This window comes from Lathamus discolor, chromosome 5, assembly GCF_037157495.1.
Source record: "Lathamus discolor isolate bLatDis1 chromosome 5, bLatDis1.hap1, whole genome shotgun sequence".
NCBI classification, from domain to species: Eukaryota; Metazoa; Chordata; class Aves; order Psittaciformes; family Psittacidae; genus Lathamus; species Lathamus discolor.
The window spans coordinates 20,235,647-20,257,283 of record NC_088888.1 but is presented as its reverse complement, the minus strand read 5'-3'; the positions used below and the strand labels follow the sequence as shown (position 1 = coordinate 20,257,283).

Genomic DNA, 21,637 nt, shown 5'->3' with positions numbered 1-21,637 from the left:
AATCAGCTTGAATTCTTTTTCTATATCCACGTAAAGTGCTCATTAGACAAGACATATGCCCTTGCAAAATATCTTCCCTGTATCTCCTGCTTTAAGTGAATGTTCAGGGCTGTTTGTTTTTTGTTGTTTTATTTTTTATTTTATTTTTTATTCCTACAGTATCTTTCTCACTAATACTGTTGAAGCATTTCAAGCTAAGGTATTAAAGCATATTAGTGTTTCAGTCCTCTCAGTGTGCACAGAGAATTCTTGAAGTTTGGCCAAACTCTTAGTTTATATAGTGAATTGCAATACAATAATGAAAGGACATAATTATGAACTTTTCCAGTAATCTTAAAGTAAAAATGAAGACATGCAGCTCATGAATAATCAGATTATTTATGTCCCGTTAGTTTAGTATAATTCTATTGCAACAGCATCACTTAATTAATAAAACCAGTTATTTTCACCTTGCCATCTAATTAACTTGTATTTAGTATAATTTGTCACTTCTCTGGAATTATTACCATTGTTAGGAAAATTCCAAATTCTGGATTTAAATCCACACAGTCTCCATCAGAAAAAATGAACTGCTTTTTTTTTAATTTTCTTGCTGTTAAAATAATAAAGATTTGCTGTGCTGCTACTGACAGGACAGGCAACTCAATTCGGTTAAATTCATCAAAACATCCCCAAGATCCAGACTGTGCAAGACCTAAAACAGGCACAGAAAAAATTATTATATTATTCTTCATGCATAGTTGAGATACCTGAATTAGATTACTTTTTCTTCAAATAATCAAGCAACATTAGTTTTATTTATTGCCCAGTGACCAAGGCCTATATTTCTTCATTCACATGACTATTTCCATATCAATCTGAATTAACAGTTGATTTATACAGAATACTTAAAAGTGAGTCAAAATTGGAAAATAATGTTTTGATAACTTAGAGCTTTTGGTATATCTTTTGCCCAGATCTTTCTATGAATGCAGACTTTAGTGTAAAGCAGCAATTTAATTATTTGCAAAAAGCTGTATTGTTAATCTAAAAAAAATTTAAAAATAAGTGACTTAGACCTACAAAAGACTAGCCCTAGATGTTACAACAGCAACAAAATCCACTTATTTTATTTCCATTTGGGTATTCCAGTTTTCAAAATGCTTTTAAATTACTTTTTACTAGCCTATTACAAGTCATAAAGGTCAAATACAAAACTGAAATTATTTTTGCACTAACTAGGGGTTTCAATAAAACTCTTAATCTCACAAGGCATAAAATACTAATTCTAGAGCACATATCTCTATGCATAAGCACTATCATTGTAAGTCCACACTAAACTACAAGCTTTCATGTATGGTACAGCATATCTACAACATGCAAAGTGTGAATAATGCTCCGTGTGAACTTGTCTACGAAGGAAAGAGGGGAAGACGAAAGAAAATGGAATCAAAAGAGATATCTAGAAGCACTATATTAGTAACAATGACATTTTTATAAAAAATTTATTTCATAGTTGCCTGATTTCAGTTTGGAAAAGTAACATGTATTTAGTAGTAGCCAAGAGTATTGTTGCTCCTTTAGCAACATTTTATGAGAAAAGTTGTTGCAGCGCTTTTTCTCCCAATTATATTAAAGTGCCAGTAGACAGTAGTTTTCTGTCACATAACTGAAAGACAGCTATTAAAAAATGAAAAATTTATCCAAACCATTCAGAATATGTTTTTGTTACACAGTTAATGCTACATCACTTTAAAGGGATTCTGTCATGTACTCAAAAGATTTTTACTATTTTAACAGCTTGACTTTCAAACAGACAATATGTTCATAACCCCATACCTTTAGGCACTTTTATTTGCTTGCTAAAAAAAAAATTAATAGCTTCATCCTTTGCTTCTTAGTACATACAATACCATAAATCTGCAAAATCAGCTGACAAATACATCATGAAGCTCAAGTCCCTTATCTGGAACAGAATAACTCCATGCAACAGTACAGGTTCAGTGCTGACTAGCTACATAGCAGTTTTGCAGAAAATGACCTTGTGTCCTGCTTGACAACTAATTGAGTATGAATCAGAATTTTTGTCTTCTAGCAAAGGAAGCCCGATGCATTTTGGACAAGCGTGTAGCCAGCAGGTTGAGGAAAACCATTTTTTGCCTCTTCTCTGCACTTTTGAGATAGCAGTTGGAGTACTGTATTCAGTGTGGGGCTTACCAAGAGAAGACAGACACCAATATACTTGCATGAGTCTAGTAGATGGCTGCCATTATAGTCAGTGGCTGAAGGACATGAAGGGGCTGAAATAACACAATTTGTTGAGCCAGAAGAGAAAGCTAAGGGGAAAGCCAAATGTTGTTCATAACTATCTAATAGGAGGCACTGAGAAACTGGAGCCAGGATCTTCTCAGAGATACACTAGAAGAAGACAATGGACACACATTTCAATGTAGGGTATTCCAAGTCAATGGAAGTATAAAATATGTTACCATGAGGGTAGTCAAAAGATGTTCTGGAACATTCATTCCTAGAGGTTCTCAAAACCCAACATATATAAGGTCCTGAGCAACCTGCCCTAACTGTATCTGCTAAATCACCTGTGGAGGTCTCTTCTATCCTATGTGAAGAAGTCTTACCTTTGAAAATCCTACCCAAACCTCTGAAGTCCATTTGATCAGAGCAGTTAAAGACTACTACGTATTTTCCCAGAGCTTTTCCCATGTCTTTTGTTGTTTCTGTTTTACCAGTTCCAGCTGGACCTGCTGGAGCTCCTCCCATGTTCATTCCCAAAGCCTGTGCTAACGTTATATAGCACCTGTAAATGTTAATTCATATTAATTTATTAAATCATATGAAAGATAAATGTGTGTATATATGACATAAAAATGAGTTATCAATAGATTCTACAGCTCTTAGGTTGAAACATTACTTCTTCATAAAGCAGTTCCATTGATTTCCATGAGTGTGGGAAGTTAAGAGTAGCAAAGGTCACAAAATACAGCATTTAAATATTACTTCTAAAAGCAAAAGAATATATGGCCCCTTTGCAATTACAAGTAAAAGATTTTTACAAATCTGAGAGAAAAAGTATTTTGATGGGTTTTTTGTTTTAAGTCTTAAAATGCATAGACATTTTGGTTATGTGGTCTTAGCTATGGTTTTCATTCATAGTAAGATACGGTAAAGTAGTGCTAAAGGAATTAAATGACAAAGTTTCTATACAAATGATAGAGTATCTTCACTCTCAAATCACTCAATGTACACTGAATGCATTTCTAACTGAAGTATTTCTGGGTTTAAATGTATAACTGAACAGAGTTTAATAACTAGTTCATTCGGTTTAGCTTAGAATAGAATCATAGAATCATAGAATAGTTAGGGTTGGAAAGGACCTCAAGATCATCTAGTTCCAACCCCCCTGCCATGGGCAGGGACACCTCACACTAAGCCATGTCACCCAAGGCTTCATCCAACCTGGCCTTGAACATTGCCAGGGATGGAGCACTCACAACCTTCCTGGGCAACTGATTCCAGTGTCTCCCTAACAGGAAAGAATTTCCTCCTTATATCCAATCTAAACTTCCCCTGTTTAAGTTTTAACCCGTTACCCCTTGTCCTGTCACTACAGTCCCTAATGAATAGTCCCTCCCCAGCATCCCTATAGGCCCGCTTCAGGTACTGGAAGGCTGCTATGAGGTCTCCACGCAGCCTTCTCTTCTCCAGGATGAACAGCCCCAACTTCCTCAGCCTGTCTTCATACGGGAGGTGCTCCAGTCCCCTGATCATCCTCGTGGCCCTCCTCTGGACTTGTTCCAGCAGTTCCATGTCCTTTTTATGTTGAGGACACCAGAACTGCACACAATACTCCAGGTGAGGTCTCACGAAAGCAGAGTAGAGGGGCAGGATCACCTCCTTCGACCTGCTGGTCATGCTCCTTTTGATGCAGCCCAGGATAGGTTGGCTTTCTGGGCTGCGAGCGCACACTGCCGGCTCATGTTCATTTTCTCATCGCTTGAATCATTACATTATGCCAAACTTGCAATGCAGGGACATTGATGTTTTCTAACCGATAAGAAATTTTAAAGTGACATAAATTTTTCAATTCTACAGTTCATTTTGGGTTAAGGCAAATTTTGGGGTGGAATTTAACATTTTGCAGCAAAAAAATAGTTGATGGCAGTACAGCTCACTGCAGAAATGTACTGAACTCTCCATAATGCCCCAATAGCAGTCCTACCTCTTCTGGAGAAATAAAGGTGTTCAAAAATCTGTATACATACATATTCCATATAGGTAGCAAAGTGAATGATCTCTGGTTCTTGAGGGGATCTTTTTTCAAGTGAATTATCTTTTGACCTTCTATTTTCTCATTTGGTCAAAAGTGACACCTCAAGAAAGGAATAAATGGAGGAAGCATTTTGACTAGAAAGGAGCCAAGAAATTCCCAAGAGGAAAAATGAAAAATTATTCTTACTGTTAAGCTATATTTTAAACAAAATTAATGGTTGTTTCCTTGCTTGACTGCAGAAGAATGGCAGGTGGGGACATACATCCGGGACTTTATCAACATCAAAATTCATATGGACAAACTGAAACTTTTTCCAAGTATTATTAAGACAGCAGACACTGACTAGCTATCTTAGACTTTCAAAAACATTGTCATATTTACAGAATCCTTTATTGCAGAATATTCGACCTAATCTTTTATTCAGTATAGAAATACTGAAAACTATATATTACTAAATAATTTTAAAATTGTTCATTTCTGTTACTATAACTTTTTTTAAGACTGGGCAGTCATAAAACTTTTCTCGGAATGACTAAGTGCATAAATTAGTGACAGTCTATTTTACCTTTTCTAAAAGAGAATGATTAAGCAAACATATGAGATTTTCATGAACGACCTAGCCCACGCAGGACATAATTCAGAATGCATCTGTGTGATTGAAGATATATGTTAAATGTGCACTACATATTTTAAAACTATTCATCTTTTATAATTGTTTTTCTAACCTGTCTGTAAGAGGTGTTATAACCAGACGATCAGTGCAACCCAGAAATTCATTTTGGTAAACAAAATCAACATCTGTAATGGATACTATGACGTGATCAAAATCCTCTTTAAAGTAGAATCTAGACTGCTTTAACCATTCAAAATCAGTTGGTGATGTGATGTGCATTTTTACCTTAAAAGAAAGTAAATAAATGTTTATGTTAGAACTGAGCATCCATGTTTATTGTCTTAGATAACCACATGAAAATAATGAATAAAGAATAACATCACTCAGGTTAAAGTTCCAACATAAGGAAACTGAAATACATATTAGCATCTCATAATATTTTCAGATATACAGTAAACTGGTATCAAAAAGCATCCTGATCACTTAACCTGATCATCATAATATCTGTTTTTGTTAATCAAACAAATCTTACATTGCTTTGGTAGTGCAGCTCACCCTCCAAGTTAAATTAACAAACAGCACATTGCTAACTCCACCAAACACATTGGAATAGAGGGCATGATGAAGGAAGGAACTGACTGAGGCATGGAAAGCAAATGGTGTAGGATCTAATCATCTTGTGTCATCAGCAGTAAAAATATGAGAAAGGTAGTGTTGAGGGAAGGAATTCCTCAAAGAATAAAGGAACATAAACAATTTAGCACAGTCTAAAAAGTTCAAGTACGGGCTTGGCATTATCTGCTGATTTCAGTAGGGTATTTTGCTTGTCTGTCTTCTACATATTCTCATCAGGAACCAGAAGAGGAATCACAATATCTTGCTCTCTGAAGAAGCAGGAGAGACAGAAAGAATAAACTAGGAGATATGGATCAATGCTGCTATCATTGCTGTAACTTTAGAATAGGTAAAGTACAGCCTAGTGCCATCTACTGAGATGTAACAAGTCATTAGGAAATTATCTATGACGATAAAGCTACAAAATCCTCAGCAGACTTTTAGTTCTGCAAGTCAAAGCAATATTACAGTTTTTCAAAGAAAGGGCATACTAAAAAGTTTTTCTTCTTTCATCTATCAAAACAATTGTGTAGGAAGAAGTGGAAAATTGAAATCTTCTAAAAAAAGTGCAAAAATTTGGAGCAAATATTTAGATTGCAGAATCGATGGATCTTATTCTAGTTTAAGTAAAAATGTACTATTTTTACTGTGATGAGATTATTGACATCTCTGTCTTACAAACACGTGTGTATGTGTAACTGAAGTTACCCTATCTAAGAGAAATTATTACAACAGAAATCAAAATCTATACCTTACCAAATCATCAAAAATATCACGCTGATGCACATGAATGGTAACAAGCGTTTCATATTTCACTCTGTCATACTTGGAAAGATCAAGGGTTGTCTGGCTAATCAACATATTTAGAATCTCTAGAAATCTCATGTTGGTTATTTGCATGATTTTTCTGTCCTCTTTAGCATTCTGTAGAGCTTCTTCTGAATCATTTGTCCACAACATTTGAATTCCCAGTAACCCAACCTACAAATTTAATATGTGGAAAAACAAAACAAAACAAAGCCCACAGGAATCACTTGTTGAACAATAGCTTTATTAGAGAAGACTTCTGTGTAACAGTAAGTTATATAAATAATAATAAATAATGGTGTAGAGAGTCCTAAATTATCGCTACATCCAGCATGATGCTATTTCACCAGAATACTGTGTCTGAGTTAATTGGCTCTGCTGTGATACTGGAAACTCCGGAGATAACATTACAAAACTCTTAAGAAAATTTGTCATATACTGAGATACACACAAATTAAGGATGATTCCCAGTTTCACTTAAAATCCCTCAGTGTACTGCAGCATCACAAACAGGTGCTAAATTGTAGGAAGAAGTCCTGAAAATTTCCCATTGCCAACTTACAGCTAATTAAAGAACATTTTAAAAAGATATGCCATCCATTTCTACTGAATATGGGATGGCTTGCTATCTTTCTAACATGTCATGACTACAGAGCAGTCTAGAGCACATTCAACTTAAGTTATTTGACCTCCAAATAAATCTAGAGTTAAAGGATGTTGCATGTAAACTACAGTCTCAGATTGATTTCGATTTACAATACTCATGAAAAAACAGGATCAATGAGAACTGTATCAATACCTTTTTTCCCCCATACTTCTGCATTGACAAAGCACTAAGACCTAAAAATTTGACTCACTCTATTTTTCTATCTCCCCAAACTTGTAGTCAGTAGATTCTAAATCAAATTTATTTTAGAATAACTGACTAGTAAGAGGAAAAAAATTTAATCTTTGGATATGTCTGTTTATGCTACCTGCAACAGAAGCTTCTGAGACAGGAAAATACCATTTGAATGAAAGAAAACATTTACAATATTTGTCAGTATTTAGCCCAATTTCTTTTCTGTTTTATAACGTAGCTCTTCTTTCTGTGTACTCTAAATTTCTTGGCCAAAGTCCATTTTCTTCTTTTTTCCCCAAACCCCCTCCCTTCTAACTCAAACAATTCTTTGAAAATAAAAACACCTGGATTAGCAAGACATGGCAAAGGAATCTTTGCAGGTGGTAATAAAGCCACTTCAAAATGGCTAACATGCTAACAAGACAGTCCTTTACTGTTTAAAGAAAAGTAGTAGACTTTCTATAAATACTGCTGAGATTATACATAATTATGTCATAAATACATATAAATTATGTTTTTATAATTTAGAATTTAAGATAATTCTACTAAATATTTAAGTGTACTGTTTGGTTGGGGTTTTTTTAATTGGCAATGTATTGGCCAGTTTTAATATTTGCAGAATTTCTGTTAAAAAAATTTACACCCACTACTATATTTATAAGCAAATTACAGTCAGAATTTGTACAGGATGGGGAATAATTCATTACTTGTTGATGAAATTTATGAATTATCAAGAAGATGGAGGAGTTTCTAGGCAAACTAGAATCCTTCAAGACAGGCTTCTACAAGACTGCATTTTTATAGTGACAAATATATGAACTACAAGGTAAACCTTGTACATGATGAGAAACAATCATAATCATAGGTTTTGCAGTCTGAAGTTATGAGAACTAAATCAGTCTGCACATGAAATTTTATTTGCATTTGAAAGGGGTTCAATATCCGTAATAGAACAGAAAATATAAGCTCTACTTTATATTATTCATGAGAAGGAAAAAGTAATTTTAAAGTAGATTACAAGAAAAATACTATGCTATATATAGGGTACCAATACTAAAGTAATTAAGTATTGGCCTTCTACTGAGTAGATGCTTAACACTGTTTCCGTTATGAAAACTTCCTTACATAGACAATCCAATATGCTCTGTACATCCCACCTCCCAACACACACAAACCCAGACTGCATACAAATATACATCCTGTAATCTCACCTGTGCTGGGAATTGATTAATAAAATTCAGCAAGTGATATCCTGGGTCACTAATTTGGTAAAATGCCGTCCTAATTATGCCATGCAATGACATCTGCTGCACACGCAATAAATCCTGCAACCAAAGTTCTACGGGTCCTTTTGCAATCACTGGAGTGTCCAGCTGAAAAGTTAATAGAAGTAAAAAGTACAAACTAGAACATAGGTACCAAACTAACAAAGAATGTTAGTTACCAAATAGTCACTAAATATCTATTGAAGACAATTATAGATTTCATAAAGATACTAGAAATTTATTTAATGAAGAACTATTACACTTTTGTTACACTAATCCTTAAAATGCTGATTTGCAAATTAAGAATAATTGAACTTAATATATGCTTCTATGTTGAATAATAGAATTATTTATCTATTAACAACATTTCTGGAAAAAAGAATTACCAGAATTTTTTCTCCTTCTCTTGATATGACTGCCAGCACACGATCATAATCTTTTTTGTGAAATTCTACTTCATTTATATTGTCAGATATGGAATGAAGATGTGGCTGTAAGGATAATTCAGAAGTCATTCAATGTAAATACATAAAATTAGCAAACAAAAAAAAAATAATCGCAGACAGGGTTATCCTGCAAAGATTCATCTGAATCTACAGATGGATTTCAGGCCATCTATTCGTAACAATTGCAGTAATGGCTGTATAGGATTTTATCTTCATTGCAGTTTTTTACAATTTCCAGAGGTGATCTAGCAAAACAAAGACCAACTATTTTGTCTCAATCAACCCTCAGTTACAATCCAGACTAGCTAGACAAATTTTCCAATATGCAAAGCAGAAAAGGTTCATAGGGCACCTTCTCTTATTTAGTTATGAAAGGAATCAACAGAAAAGCACCTGATGGAACCATATTCTAAGTGTTCTGAATTCTGAAGATTTTTTTAAATTACAAATATCGATTTTACATTTTGTTAAAGCCTAATGAGGAAGCAGTGAAAACTTTTCTCAAGCAAAGTTTATACAAAGAAAATGGGGTAACATTTTAATTTATTAAATGGTTTTACTTTTTTTTTTTTTTTTTTTTTGTTATAAGCAGAAGAGATCACTAAGGTCATACCTGAATTGTATGAGAATCACTTGCTTGTCCAAGAATTTCAAGAAGTACAGGATCAGAAACAAAAAAGAATCTAGGAAACAGTAGTCTTTTCTTCTCTAAATATCTTTAAAATAGAACAAGATTTTTATTAGAATACTTCAGGTCTTCAATTTTTTTCTACATAAGGGTTAAAGATTGAAATACAATTAATATTTCATATAAACTATTTCCAATATAATAATGCATTAAAAATTAAGCAATTCATACCCTGTAAGTGATTTCTGACATACTTCCAACTGTTCATGTAAATAAGGCAGAAGCTGCTTCATAGTCTCATCTCCAACACAGCATTCTACTACACTTGGGATTTCATGAGCTCGTTGCATTATTCTTATCCATGATTTGTCAATACTCTGAAAACGCTTTGCTTCCTATACATAGCAAAAAAATGAGTTTCACAACATAACCTGTTGGAAATTATTACACAGATAGCTTTTAATACACAGTAATAGGCAAACATTGTAAAGTTTACCTGGGGTAACTGTTTTGCAATATCTCCTCCTATAAAAACAGCTTCAAGATAAACCCAGAGGTTCTGCACAACCAGCCATTCTTCAATTATGTCTGTAGAGCTGCTTAGTTTATAAACCCAGCTCTGAATGTCCTTTCTAAAAGGAGCATTGTATCTAAAGCAGGAAGAAAAGCATAAACTATTTAATTCTAAATAAAGCTATTATAAAATAAATACTTACAATGGTGAATACACCAAACCCAAACAACACTTGTTTCACTTAGAGCAAGAAAAATCTCATGGCAAGCTTCTACCAGCTTGATTACATTAAAGCATATGGAGACAATAATTTGCTACCAGCACTTGGAAGTCCTCCACTTGAGTAAGTTTTTCATTAGATGCAACAGTCTTTTCATTAAAAAATAACATTTTATTCAAAACATTACTGCTAATTTAACCTGATAATAGTACTGTTGCTACACCAGTGTATTTCTGAAAATACCATATACAATAAATTTAAAAGTACCTATTGGTCAGTAAGGAGCCAAGAATCATTAAACTATCCTCCATCAATGTTACAATTTCTGATGATTCAGTTCCCCTTAACATTAACTCTCCTCTCCCCTTGAATTGTGAAAAGCTCAGAACTTGGCTTTCCCAAATCTCAGCTACTTGAGATAGTTTTGCTTCTATATCCTTTTCCTTTGTAGCAGATATGCATATATCCTGTAAAGAGAAAACCATTTTTTACAACCTCCAATCTTCAGAAATGACATATTTCCTATTATTACACAACTAGTAATAGAATATCTAAAACAATATACTAATTTTATTAAATAGTACAGAAATGTGTTACACAATTACAGACACACACTACTAATTTTGTTACTAAATTACATTTTTTGGGTAACTGAAAAAAGCACACTTGGAAATGTGTGGACATAGCATTTCTTCGGCTTTTTATTTTGTTATATCTGTGTAACGAGATTTCTGAATCATCATTTCTACAAGGTTTAGACTAGTCATGTAGACTCATCACCAGATGACCTCTCAGTTTTATCACATTTCAATTTATAAAATCACAGAATCCAAGAATAGTTTGGGTTGGAAAAGTAAATAAAGATATGGAAAAGTAATCATATAGTAATAAGCATGAAACCTTCCTCTAAAATTTATGATTTATTTATAAATTGTTAAAGCAACCACAGTTAAAAAAATAGATGACCAGGATCATTGGAAGTTTTGTTTGATGTTTTTGGGTTTTGGTTTGGTTGTTCCCCCCACCCCCCTTTAAAAAGGGTGAAAATTCTCATAGAAAATAGGGCCAGGAAGAATGTGAAAAGAACCTGTAGAAATAACTGTCCAAAGATTCCAGTTGCTACCTCTGTCGTTCATATGGATAAGAGCTTCTACATAAATTACAAATTATTTTAAACTACTGTGGCCTGATTGCGTGTCAAGGACTTTAACAAAGTAAAATATATTTTTAAAAACAGTGATAATTTTATAAGTATTCATGTTATTTTTACTGACAATATAAAATGAACAAGGAGCTAACAATGTATGTTCCTACCTCAATATCATCTTTATTTTTAAGAATTGGTGCTTCCATGATGTTTCGAAGGCAAAAGGTATCAGATTCTACATCAAACTGATGTCCTGTTGTTTCAGCAATACGATCCCAGTGTCTTTGCTTCATTGCTTTGTTGGTCATCATTTCCAACAAAGGACAAGACTCGTTAAAACTATCAATTTTTTCCTTGAGATCTAAAAATGCTTGCCAGTGTTTCAGTCCTTTTGGCAGTCTATGACACCTGCAGTTGAGTTTAATCGATACAGGAGTAAATGCCTCTTTTATAAAAATCAGAATTGCTTAAACATTTAAAAAAAAGTCAAGGAGATATGAAGTAGTTTGTATTGATGTCAACAGTTTCTATGTAAAATTCCAACTTGTGCCAATTACCCTACCTTTTTTTTGAAAAAATAATACAAATGCCCTACTAACAAAACATAATATTTAACAATTTCAGCCACTGATAAGTTCTTTCCAAATAACAGTTTGCATTAAAACATAGCTTACCTGCTGCTTTTCATCACAAATTCTTTATAGGCAAACAAAAACCAAAGCAAAATCAGTTAAATTCCACATATGCAAACCTTGTGCAAATCTAATATTTACTTCAATTTACAATTCCAGTAATACACATGGCATATATTAACATATCACTTTGGAGATATATGTAATAATAAGAAAGACATGACCACTTTCTCGTCTGCTTTTGTTAGTGGTCCTGAAACTGTTCTCTAAGAAAATGAACATTATATGGTTCTAATGTGCAAAAACCCCAGCAAAACACTTAGATGAATAATCGCCTCTTTGACCACACTTTTAGAGAGCCTACGCACTAAAATCAATTTTGAAGCAGCTGACCCATCACAAGAATGTCCTTTATGTAATTTATACATACTTATACATATATAATTAATTTAAATTACTAAGTATATTCTTTGGAGGAAAAGTAATAAAGCCTGGCTCATATTTCCCTTGGGTTTGCATCCTTTGTCACTTAGTCTCTACCTCCCACTGATATAGCTTCATATTTTCTTCATATCAGGTACAATACAGCAGTCTGTGTCTGGTTCAGACTATGTTGGTGCTGTGTGGCTGCCAACAGATTCATGTTGATTAGCTCCCTGGTCGCTGTCAAACAGAATGCTTAATACTTGTCTTGCTTTCCCTGAGAGGGGAAAGTACTTTGTGTCTGATTGCGGACTACTGTGAAGTTTTGACTTTTATAAAACTCATAGGCCTTTTTTTCTGTTTGCTCCCATTCTTTTCATTCATTAGTAGAAAGCTAATGTCAGGTTCAATGATTTGTGACACAGGAATCACACATAGCAAAGAGGAAGATTTTGAATGACATGCTGTAGGCTCCAGAGCTGGGAGCCCTGCTACTGAATCTAGTGAACCAGGAGATACAATTTTACACAAAGATGCTGCCAGTAGGGTGTCAGCATTACTGCAATATTCAACTCTTTTACAAATCCATATTATCTAAGACACTCAGCATTGTTATATATTGGAAATGGCAGAAAAGTTTTTTTAAAGGATAAAATAGTCTAAGAAACTCAGAAATTCTGTTCTTGCATTCAGGACTTAAAGATTAATAGGTTAATCCTCCTAGCTGAAGAACACACCACTTACAAATAAACTTTCAGGTCTCCTAACCCCTTGGCTGATTTAGCCAAGACGACAGACAACTGACTCTTCAACTGATCATATGCCCTTCAGTTATCAGAACTACAGGTAAAAGGCTGATTCCACTCTACCTTGAAGAATCTTATTACATTATGATAAATGTTATTCATGTTTTGCATTTTAAATAGATCTAACATCTTTACTGAAGTCACCTAAATTTTAATGTATCTAACATCAGTTATAATTAATATTATGAACATACCTGTTTTGAAAATCTAGAAGTTCAGCGTTTATTTTTTCAATATCTATATCTGTCCAAAGTATCTCATGATAACCTTTGATACTATTTATTACAGTATCATATAACCCATACAATTTCTGAAGCAAGCCTAACTCCTTCCTGGAAAAGAAAACCCAAACCATTCCAATAATGTCAGTCAGTAATTCAGATATCTCACAACAGTCAAATAAAAGGTATATGCAAGAGTACTACAAAAAATAGAGGTAGATCAATTAGATTATTTTTCTTAATGTAGACAAGAACACTTTATCTATAAAATCCACAAAAAAAGAGCAACTAGTTGTGCTAAGGACCTAATACCTAAATACCTAAAACCTAATACCATGCTAAATATACCAGGGAGAAGTTTTGCTTTAGTCTAGTTCTATAGAACTTCCATTCATGCAAAAAGAACTTAGTTTATGCATTCTGAACTGGCTCTGCAGTGCAAAGCACAGCATGGCAAGTGGGGAGTATTTGGAGGCACTGCTCTCTGAATCTAAATTAAAATGCTGATCTAAAAACATCCAAAAAAGGTTATATCCCCATCTGCTGTGAATCACCATCAAACAATTAAATGGCTTTAGAATCTGATTGTCATTTGTACAGCTTTTCAAAAAAATTAGTCTTTCATAAAGTGATACTTTGACTTGTTCTTGCCTTTTCCTTGTTTGTTCTTTGTATCATAACTTAATACTGAATACTATACTCATCTACTTATATATATTTATACATTTCTAAGACATAGTATTATGCTCCTTTGTATAATATTTACATGTAGTAAAACATTCCTGATGGTTCTGTTACCATAATAAACAAAATTACTTTATACTGGCAAATTAATTAGACATCTAAAATATTTTTTTATTTTCTTAATTTAATTTAAGGCAATGGAAACATTCCATATTGTTATATTTCCCTCTTTGGTGTACCCTAAGCCTTTCTAAAATACTTAATAAACACCTAAGACAACTGTATTTATTTCCACATTTACCTCACTTTATGCAAAACTGGATACTCTGTGACAGGCAATCCAAACAACTGTTCACCAGATGAGTACGTGATAAACTTTCTCCACAGGTCATCAAAGTTAGCCTGATAAAATTAGATTTAACACAGACAAAATGAGAAAATGTTTGTAAGATGTTTTGTAAGATGCTTTAATTTAATCTTGTCTAATAATACATCATTTAACTGTTCTAAATTAGTCCTAAAATAATTCCATTAGAAGTGAATGTAATAGAAAACATTTTAGACCTAAAATTTTGAACAGTTCTCATGTAACGCAATACTCAAACCCATATACTGAATTCAAATAGTGAAAGTTTATATAAGAAGCAAATAATTTGAAGAAGCATTTTATAAAAATAGGATGTGAAATGAATTCCACATCATCAAGGGAAAAAAAAAAAAGTTACCAGATGGCAAAATATACAGCCTGAAAAAAAAGCATTGAAGAGGGCCAAAAAATAAAGTTATTTTCAAAGTTTAACTACTGTCCAAAGGATATGATCATCATAGAAAAATTGAATGATTTTGCCAGTTAGTACCCGTAAGTAGAAAGTATTCTTTTGACAAAACACTGCAAATTCAACCAAAATCACTCAACTTTCCTGTTAGGGTGGTGAGGCACTGGAATAGGTTGCCCAGGAAGGTTGTGAATGCTACATCTCTGGCAGTTCTCAAGGCCAGGTTGGATGAAGCCTTGGGTGAGATGGCTTAGTGTGAGGTGTCCCTGCCCATGGCAGGGGGGTTGGAACTAGATGATCTTGAGGTCTTTTCCAACCCTAACTATTCTATTCTATGATTCTATGATTCTAACTTTCAGTACATATTAGATGCATTAGAAGGTGTAAGGACCTTCTGTAATTTACTTTCAGAAACCTGCTGTTCAGAAATTCTGAATTTACTTTTTACAAGTCTACACAATATGTAAGAGATTGACAGAAGTCCTGTTAAAAAAAATCTTCAAGTTCCTATAGCTTGCAGAAAAATAAGGTAGGATTAAAAGTAGATTAACAACTGGTTTTGGACCCATGAACTATGGTTCATAACAAATATCAAGTTGAAAGACAGTTATCTAATGGAAAAGATGACCTTTAAAACATTAAAAGATTAGGTTATGTGACTGACGTAAATTAGTTTCTTTTCAGTCTTTATCGAGTTGTCATACTTGGCTCCTCCCTCTTCTACTGCTTTTATTACTCATTATTAAGCCAATAATTTTCGCTCACAAAACACAAAGTGAAGCAAGGTTACACATAAATCAATCAATCAATCAATCAATCAATCAATCCTTCCACATTAAGGAAAATACTGCCTGATAGAAACTGAAGTACAGCTAACATAATACAGAGAATAACCGCCAAAACACATTTACGAAAAATTGTAAATGCGTCTGCCCTGGGTTCAGCTGGGATAAGCAACAGCAGATCTAATTTTAATTATTTGGAAACTTAATAGTTTATTTTCTTACCTGAAAGATCTGTAGTCTATTACTGGCTTCCTGAGGTGGAATATTTGGAACCATAGGTCCTTCCTTTTAAACAAGCAGTTAACAAAACTGAGTATCAATTCTCAAAGTGACTGAAGGACATTATATATTTACAGGTCATCACAAAATGCACATTTTTTTGATAGTCAAAATCCAATAAAGTTATGTTTCTTGGCAATGCAATACCTACAATGGTAAATCTAAGAAAATATAACTTTAATGAAATTTAAAATTCTTTAGCTTAATTAAACTCAATAGAACTAGACTTTAATTTTTTCATATTTTGTTCTTCTGAAAATAAAACACTGAGTGGCCCAAGACCATCTTTTCTAATGTTGATGTGTGAGCAAAGATGCCACGTGTGCTACAATTCATAAGTTAATTTCTAAGTTAGTTAATTTGTAAGTTAATTTTTCTTGGCAAGTTGTACCACAGGGATTCTTTTCTTCCCCTACAGAGTTGTGTGCATTGCTCTTTCTTCATACTGAAAAGTTTAACCTACAATGCTGACTGCTTAGCAACCATGGCATCGAACATCCAGTAGCTGAGCAGTATAAAATACCAGCAACCAACAGCTGCAAACCAAAACTATTGGAAAACTAAGTCAAGTGTTATATGTAACTACTAAATTCACTTACTGTTTCGTATGATATTTCAAAGTTTGACAAATCCTCCCGAAAAACTGTGACTGATTCTAGCAAATTAGTCTTAAATTTGGGCTGAACTTGAACCAACTCGTCTTGAACTCTGGTCTGACATGCAAAAGATTAAAATCAAAATTATTTCTTTTGAAATCAGGAACAGATATCTGAATTACATAGAAACCAAAATAAAAAATACATGTATGAAAATACTGAACAGAAATCAAAGCTAAGTAGGTATTTTTCCATTTATGGCATTCCGTTTGATTTTTCACATGAAAAGTGGAGAAAAAACAAACGAACAAAGACCATAACTAAATCTCCTCACCACCTTTACATGAACATGTTTCATTATAAGTGGGCAAAGGAAGAAAAGGACACAGAAAAGGGGAAAAAGATGCTATTATCTTCATTCCCTCCCACAAAAAAAACTCTTAAAAGCCAAAGTGTTAGCATCCTCTTCCTCACAGATGGCTCGGATTTCTCTTTAAAAACTGTCTCATTCTTTGTTCAAAAGTTTGAGATTAACTAAGAACTGTGTGAAATGCAATGTAAAATATGCTCTTGAGTCCTTTTCAGAGTGATTAATCTGTGAGACAGGTTCTAACTTAATTGCTCCAATAAAGAATATACATATTTCCATCTAAGTTTCTCAATACTCAATAAATGTTGAGCTTTTGTGGGATATAAGGCTGTTTTAAACAATAAAGGCAAATGTGCAAACACCACTTCAGGGTAGGGGCAGTAGCAGGGTATGCACTTCTTAAACCCCAGGTAATCCAAAGGTAGTAATCTTCCTAATCAGATAAGAATGACACAAAACCTGGAAATAAAGGAGAGCAGGAAGAGCAGAGAGACATAGTACACTTCTCATTTTCTTGCAGGTTATAAGCATGTATCTGAAAACTAAGTATTCTATCTAGCTAAGTATTAAAGATATAAAAGTAAAATTAGAAAATTAACATACTAATAAAAGGCATAGACACTAGTATGCAACTGAGGCCAAGTGAGAAGACAGAGTGAAGTGACAATTGGTCCCACAATGTCATTTATACTCTGAAAGAAGCACGTGAAGACAAATGGAAAATAACAGTTTATACACTTACAGCTTTTTTCTGTAGTTTCTTAAAAGAATATCTGAGTGAGTCAACTCCTTCCGATTCTTCTTTTGTAACCTTAATTTCACATGTATTTAAAATGGCATAGGCTTCCTAGAGAAAAAATGTAAAAAGCCTTAGGAATGCATTTTAAATTCATTTGCAGGAACATAGAACAAGTTTGTAAGAAACATTTAAAAGAAAGTCTGGTGCTGTAATTTAGGCATAAAATATTTATTTGTTTCTTTTTAAGTAGGGATGATGACTAAAGAACTAGGGAACAACAGCAAAAATATTTCTTCAAAGATGTCTTGGTTGAAATACTAGAAAACTATATACAAACACCATAAATTTAATATTAGAAATACATACAATTTTATTATCTGAATGGTATTTTTATTCAACCTGAATGTACAAGTTGATTATTTTTTCCTAACTCTAATAATTATGCTCACTAACCTATGTATTTTAAATGTTTTGCCATATCACCTATAAAATATTTATTACTGTTTGCCAAACTATTAAATGCCTGCCTATGTATCTGTTACAGAATGAACCTTTTTTAACACTTGTTCTCATTAACAATATGTTTGCCTGTCTTCTGCTCATTATTCTCCTCCTACACTCATGGCATTATTTAAAAATAAAATAATTTTAATATTTTATAGTTTCCCTGAACCACTGAAGTTGAAATGGGCCTTTGGAGATTGCCTAGTCAAGTTGATCAGGCATGATTCTCCCTTGATTAATCAACATGGACTATGTTCAATCTCCCTTGTGTCATACTTTTCCTTGCATCAAGTTCTCTTTCCTTCAGTCATGTTCTAGTAAGAAATATAAAGACTAATGACCCCATCAACAAAGTTCTAACTAAATCTGCCAAGAACAAAAAAGCAACACTGAAGTTACCAATCAGTTGCCATTGTTCTATACTCATAGATAAGTCTTTATTTTATCAGACCTATATTCTTTCATGATGTAAGGAAATCTCATTAAAAAATACCTAAGACTTACTTGGTAACATCACTAGCCCTACTGATAGTAATGGAATTCATTATCTTAATATAGAAAGGGAGTAAATGCTTGCAAGTTATATAGAATGCGAGTGGTTTGGGAAAGAACCTTTAACCCAATATTGGTATCAAGGTGCCAGGAGCAGTTGTAAATAAACAACCAATGTTAATACTTAATATTTTTATATCTTTTATTTATTTATAAATTTTGCATAATTTCCTACACATGTAAAAGCTAGCAAATAGACAGTGCTGAACTCAGTTCCTCTTGCTTATTTTATTTAACATAAGTATGTCTGTCATGACAACAATCCTCTGAAAGGTCTTTCTACTATGATCTAACAGTCTACAAGAAAGAAAATGTTAATCTACAGCAATACAACTCCTCCTCCAAAAGGTGGATTACAATTTAACACAAATGTGTTCTATTAAGCTGACAATTTCAAAGTGTAATAATAAATACCAAGTATATAACAGAATAATGAGCTTCTTTTAGCTTCTTTCTTATAGGAAAAACTAAAAGAATGCTGCAAGTTACTGACAGCGTACAATGATATGTGGCTCCTTTAATATTTTTTGGTTATATTTAAAGAGGTCACATGATCAAGATGTTTGTCGATAGATACAGAAAAATTAAAAGGATTAAGTCTAATGGCCAAGCAAGCAGCAAGAGGGAGACTATTGCTCTCTTATCTTGTGCTCTCATCTGCTTATTTCCGCACATTGTCTCTTACATTGTATTTATATTATAATTTGATAATATCTTTTTGTTCTGCATTTATACAGTATCTAGCTAAGTAATACTAATTAGTAATTCATAAAAAAAATAACAACAAAAATATTACTTCATTTCCCATCTTCACTGTATGTCCTTTAGGACAGTAAACTCATTGTTTGGGTTCTCAGGATTTTTAAGACTCCTATTATATACCATTATTAATCAAGATAAAGTCATCTTACTTCAATAGGTCCCAGAGTCATATCTATTTCTATTTCTTTATCACGTATGACAGATAAAGCTTCCATTGCAAATCTGATATCATCTAAGTCACGCAGAGGTCGAGACATTTTCTTCAAATATTCAGTTATGAACGACGTAATGTCTGTCATTTTCTTTTTATATTTCTCATTTAAATAATGACATAGGAGCATCGTCCAGGTTTTGGCTTCAATTGCTAAAGCTGTTTGCAGTGGTCCTGATTTAAAAAATACATAAATAAATATTTTTTTTTCCCCTGTAAAAATAAAACCCACATCATCACTTACAGTTCTTTAACAGTAATCAGGAAAAGCAGACAGGCAATCCAACTACTGCATTTTGAAACAATTTAAACTATACTTAAAAATATTTCTGTTCTTGCACTGTATATTATGGTATTTGTAAAACATATTGGTAAGCTTACCTAATAAAGTATATAAAGAAGATAAAAGAGGAAGGAAATGTTTACTTATTAATGTTGATTTTCAGATATTAACCAAATGTTAACATGTATATGTAAGATCAGTGTTGTGTAAATGGTTTACACCTAAAATAGCATCTTGGGATTTCAATATTGGGATTTTGAATACTTCATAAGTAAAACTGTAAGGTGTCTTACTATATCATTTACAATTAATATATAAACACAAACTAAGAGCGACGAGATAGAAAAGCCAATCATTTGCATTCTAACTTCTTATCGGAATAAATTAAGGTTTTTAATAGGCAGTATTTTGTACTCTGGTGAAAGAAACCAGAAGATACTAGCAGCATATAACCTGGTTTACAGCAGATATAGTTTCTTTTTTAATAATGTTATCATTAAAATATGATTCCTGAAAGTCAGAGGTAATTCAAGAAAACTACTGTACACTGTCCAGAAGCTAGAATATGTAAATGATAATAAATCAATTCCCAAAACTAAATTGAGTCCAAGAAAAATACCTGCTTCCACAGATCACAAAAACATTTAATATCCTTGATCTTGGATTTAAAGGACTTGGCTCCCTCTGATACAGTGGTGACAGATGAGGGAGTAGTGTGAACACCAACAAACTCCATATTCTTTTGGTTATACGAATTCTTATCACTCTTGGTCACATAATAATAGACAGCAAGAGTTGTCCAGAGTGAAATACTTGGTTCCAGAGTGGTTTCATTAAGAAGAAGTTGCATCAAGGAAAGAGGATACACAATTAGCAGTCTGATGTTTTTGGTTATTCACTGTAAGAAACCTAGCGATAACATGCCACCAAGATTCTGCAATGAACTCTAGTCATCAAATGGTGCAGCTTCTGTCTTCTCTGATGTACATGAAGACAAATTGTACAGAGATGATTTCTCAATCTAACCAATTTAATCTCTCAGAAGATGGGTGTTGCTCATTAGAAACATGGCCTTACTAATATTTTAATATTTAGAAAGGGATACAGTTAATACTTGTGCCTAGATAGCAACCACGATAATATTGGCCACAAAGTAAAAGAAACAAACAAACAACAACATAAAACAGTGACACTAGTCCTGAGAAGACATGTTAGCTTCGCTGCCATAGAACAAACAGCTTAATTCTTCAACAAGCAGTTGCCTAGAGATAATGCATTTGTCATTAATAACAGTCGCATCTGAGCGTTCTTCAGAGCAACCTGATCAGTGAGTACCAGGTTGTCAGGACCACAGAAGGCCAGGTTACTGAAGCATGATGCAGTATAGAACTCAGGGAATGCATTCCAACTCCAGGTCTTAGTGCCAGCTTCTCTATCTTTAAAGACACTAGAGGTGGACAGGAAAACACACGATATTTTGAGAGCTATGAGTGCTAAACATGGGAATGGCTAAGTAGCCATATCTCCTGCTAAGCCAAAAACTGATACTGAAAAAAAAGCTGATGCAGCAATGTGCTAATCTTCTGCCAGTACCAAAGAAAGTGATTTATGGTTCCAATGCACTTCATAATCACTGGCTGACTTGGTGCCA

General features: G+C 33.4%; 1 protein-coding gene across 1 annotated transcript in view; it reads right to left on the bottom strand.

The window, feature by feature from the left end:
- Positions 1 to 21,637, bottom strand: part of DNAH8 (dynein axonemal heavy chain 8) — a 139,106-nt gene that overhangs the window by 82,025 nt on the left and 35,444 nt on the right. Inside the window, 17 exon segments of the mRNA XM_065682578.1 lie at positions 507 to 694; positions 2,616 to 2,794; positions 4,993 to 5,165; positions 6,252 to 6,476; positions 8,355 to 8,516; positions 8,795 to 8,899; positions 9,468 to 9,570; positions 9,714 to 9,877; positions 9,979 to 10,132; positions 10,484 to 10,683; positions 11,531 to 11,771; positions 13,419 to 13,556; positions 14,431 to 14,531; positions 15,913 to 15,975; positions 16,569 to 16,682; positions 17,678 to 17,782; positions 19,642 to 19,877. Of these exon segments, the coding sequence (XP_065538650.1) occupies positions 507 to 694; positions 2,616 to 2,794; positions 4,993 to 5,165; positions 6,252 to 6,476; positions 8,355 to 8,516; positions 8,795 to 8,899; positions 9,468 to 9,570; positions 9,714 to 9,877; positions 9,979 to 10,132; positions 10,484 to 10,683; positions 11,531 to 11,771; positions 13,419 to 13,556; positions 14,431 to 14,531; positions 15,913 to 15,975; positions 16,569 to 16,682; positions 17,678 to 17,782; positions 19,642 to 19,877 (2,651 nt within the window).